Genomic DNA, 1900 nt, shown 5'->3' with positions numbered 1-1900 from the left:
ATAGTGCAATGTATAGATAATGCATGTATATCTATGTATGTATGTACATACTTACATACAGATTTCTAAATCGTTTTATTTAATTATCGTATACATTAATTAATATTTTAACGCTTTAACTCTTTTTAATCGCACTGTTTTTTTTCTAAACTTTATCGGAACGATAAAACAATTATGGTTCAAGAAAAGCACCTTAAGCATTTAAGACGCTGCGAAAAAGTTTTTTGCGTCGAAAATCGTTGTTTAATCTCAACGCCAGCTAACTAAAACCAATAAAAAAATTATTCTCTTGAAGGCTATATATTTGCAGTTTCGAAACGATACAATCTCTTAATACAAATATTTTAAATTATGCACAAGAATGATATATGTAAATATAGTGCAAGCTGCATACTAAGCTTAGAATGTTATTGCGGTACTTGTTTAAGAGTAAAAGGATGACTTTAAATTCAATCTGGTTCATATGTAAGAACTTACATAATTAATAATCAAATATAAACAAATTAATCTTGGAGGACCATTTTGAAAAAGTGGCCGAGGTTATATGTTGAATAGTTATAACTATGTATTTTTTACACAGATGTGCGCAAATATTGTCCATCAAAATGAATGTAGTGACAGTATCCCATAAAAACTTCAATCTGTTTTGGCTTTGCGAACTATGTTGCGCTGTCGGGTTGCTGTGTACAGTGCAGCAGGACTATTGTACGGAACTTTCTAAAAAGTCATTAAGTATGATATTGGGCCAAGCCTTTAACCCACGCTACATGAGCATTGAACCACCGAAAGGAGGAACAAAAGAGGATACATCGAACTTTGGATTTAAGAGATCACTCTTCGATGTACCATTCTATGCCGACAATAACGTCGTTTCGTTAGGTACTTTCCCCGCTTGGGAGACCAACCATTTTGCATACTTTGCAAAGAAGGAAGAGGACTCATTAAAAAAGAAAGACATAAACATCAGAAATGTTTTCTTTGATGAAGGCGGACATGGAAAACCTGAAGTATTTAAAACGCGGCCTTGGGAGTGTTCCTCAATAATTAACTGGATTGATCTAGGATTAAATTATTTTCCACGCTACATTCGCTCCATTGAGTGCATTGCTAAGAAGTGTTGGTACGGCCACTTCAAATGTAAACCTAAATCATTCACCATCAAAGTGCTTCGTCGTAAACCTGGGTCTTGTATTCATGTAAGCGAAAAACTAATCTTAATAACTTCAGACGAATACATAAATGATTACACACAACTATGGATTTGGGAAGAAATTGCTGTTAACTTTTGCTGTGAATGCGTAATGCTATACTAGGTATAAGTTAATAAGATTGTTATTTATATATTCGTTTAAATTAAATTCAAAATTATATAAACAAAATACTGCTGTTACCATTAGGATCGACGGATACTGAAATAGGCTTCATGTTTCTCCCCATCGACATAATAGAATATTGGGGAAATACTGTTGGGTAAAATATGATAGTTCTACTTTTAAGTATCAAATTAGGTATCATGGTTTTTTATACCCTTGCAGAGGGTATTATAATTTTGTCGTGAAATGTGTAACGCATAGGGGACATCTCCGACCCCAAAAAGTATATACTTATATTCATGATCAGTATCAAAAGCCGAGTCGATATAGTTATGTCCGTCTCTCCGGCTGTCCGTCTGTCTGTTTCTATGCGAACTAGTCTCTCAGCTTTAAAGCTATCTTTATGAAACTTTGCAGAAGTGCCTTTTTCTGTTGCACGCAGTACATATGTCAAAACCAGCTGGATCGGACCACTATATCATATAGCTGTCATAGGAACGATCGGTCGAAAAGTAGGTTCTTGTATGAAAAGCATTTATGTTTATCAAGATATCGACCAAACTCAGCATTTTTTAGTTTTACCATGT

General features: G+C 34.3%; 1 protein-coding gene across 1 annotated transcript; it reads left to right on the top strand.

Moving 5' to 3' along the window:
- Positions 1-352: 352 nt before the first annotated feature.
- trk (trunk) lies at positions 353-1390 on the top strand. Its single transcript, XM_064679190.1, has 2 exons — positions 353-465; positions 581-1390. The coding sequence occupies exon 2, from the start codon at positions 606-608 to the stop codon at positions 1311-1313; it is 708 nt and encodes a 235-aa protein (XP_064535260.1). The 5' UTR covers positions 353-465; positions 581-605; the 3' UTR covers positions 1314-1390.
- The last annotated feature ends 510 nt before the right edge of the window (positions 1391-1900 follow it).

This window comes from Drosophila montana, unplaced genomic scaffold, assembly GCF_035044405.1.
Source record: "Drosophila montana isolate Dmon_TW-CO22-7 unplaced genomic scaffold, ASM3504440v1 contig_198_1, whole genome shotgun sequence".
NCBI classification, from domain to species: Eukaryota; Metazoa; Arthropoda; class Insecta; order Diptera; family Drosophilidae; genus Drosophila; species Drosophila montana.
The sequence above is the reverse complement of the archived record's forward strand: the minus strand, read 5'-3'. Positions and strand labels throughout refer to the sequence as shown.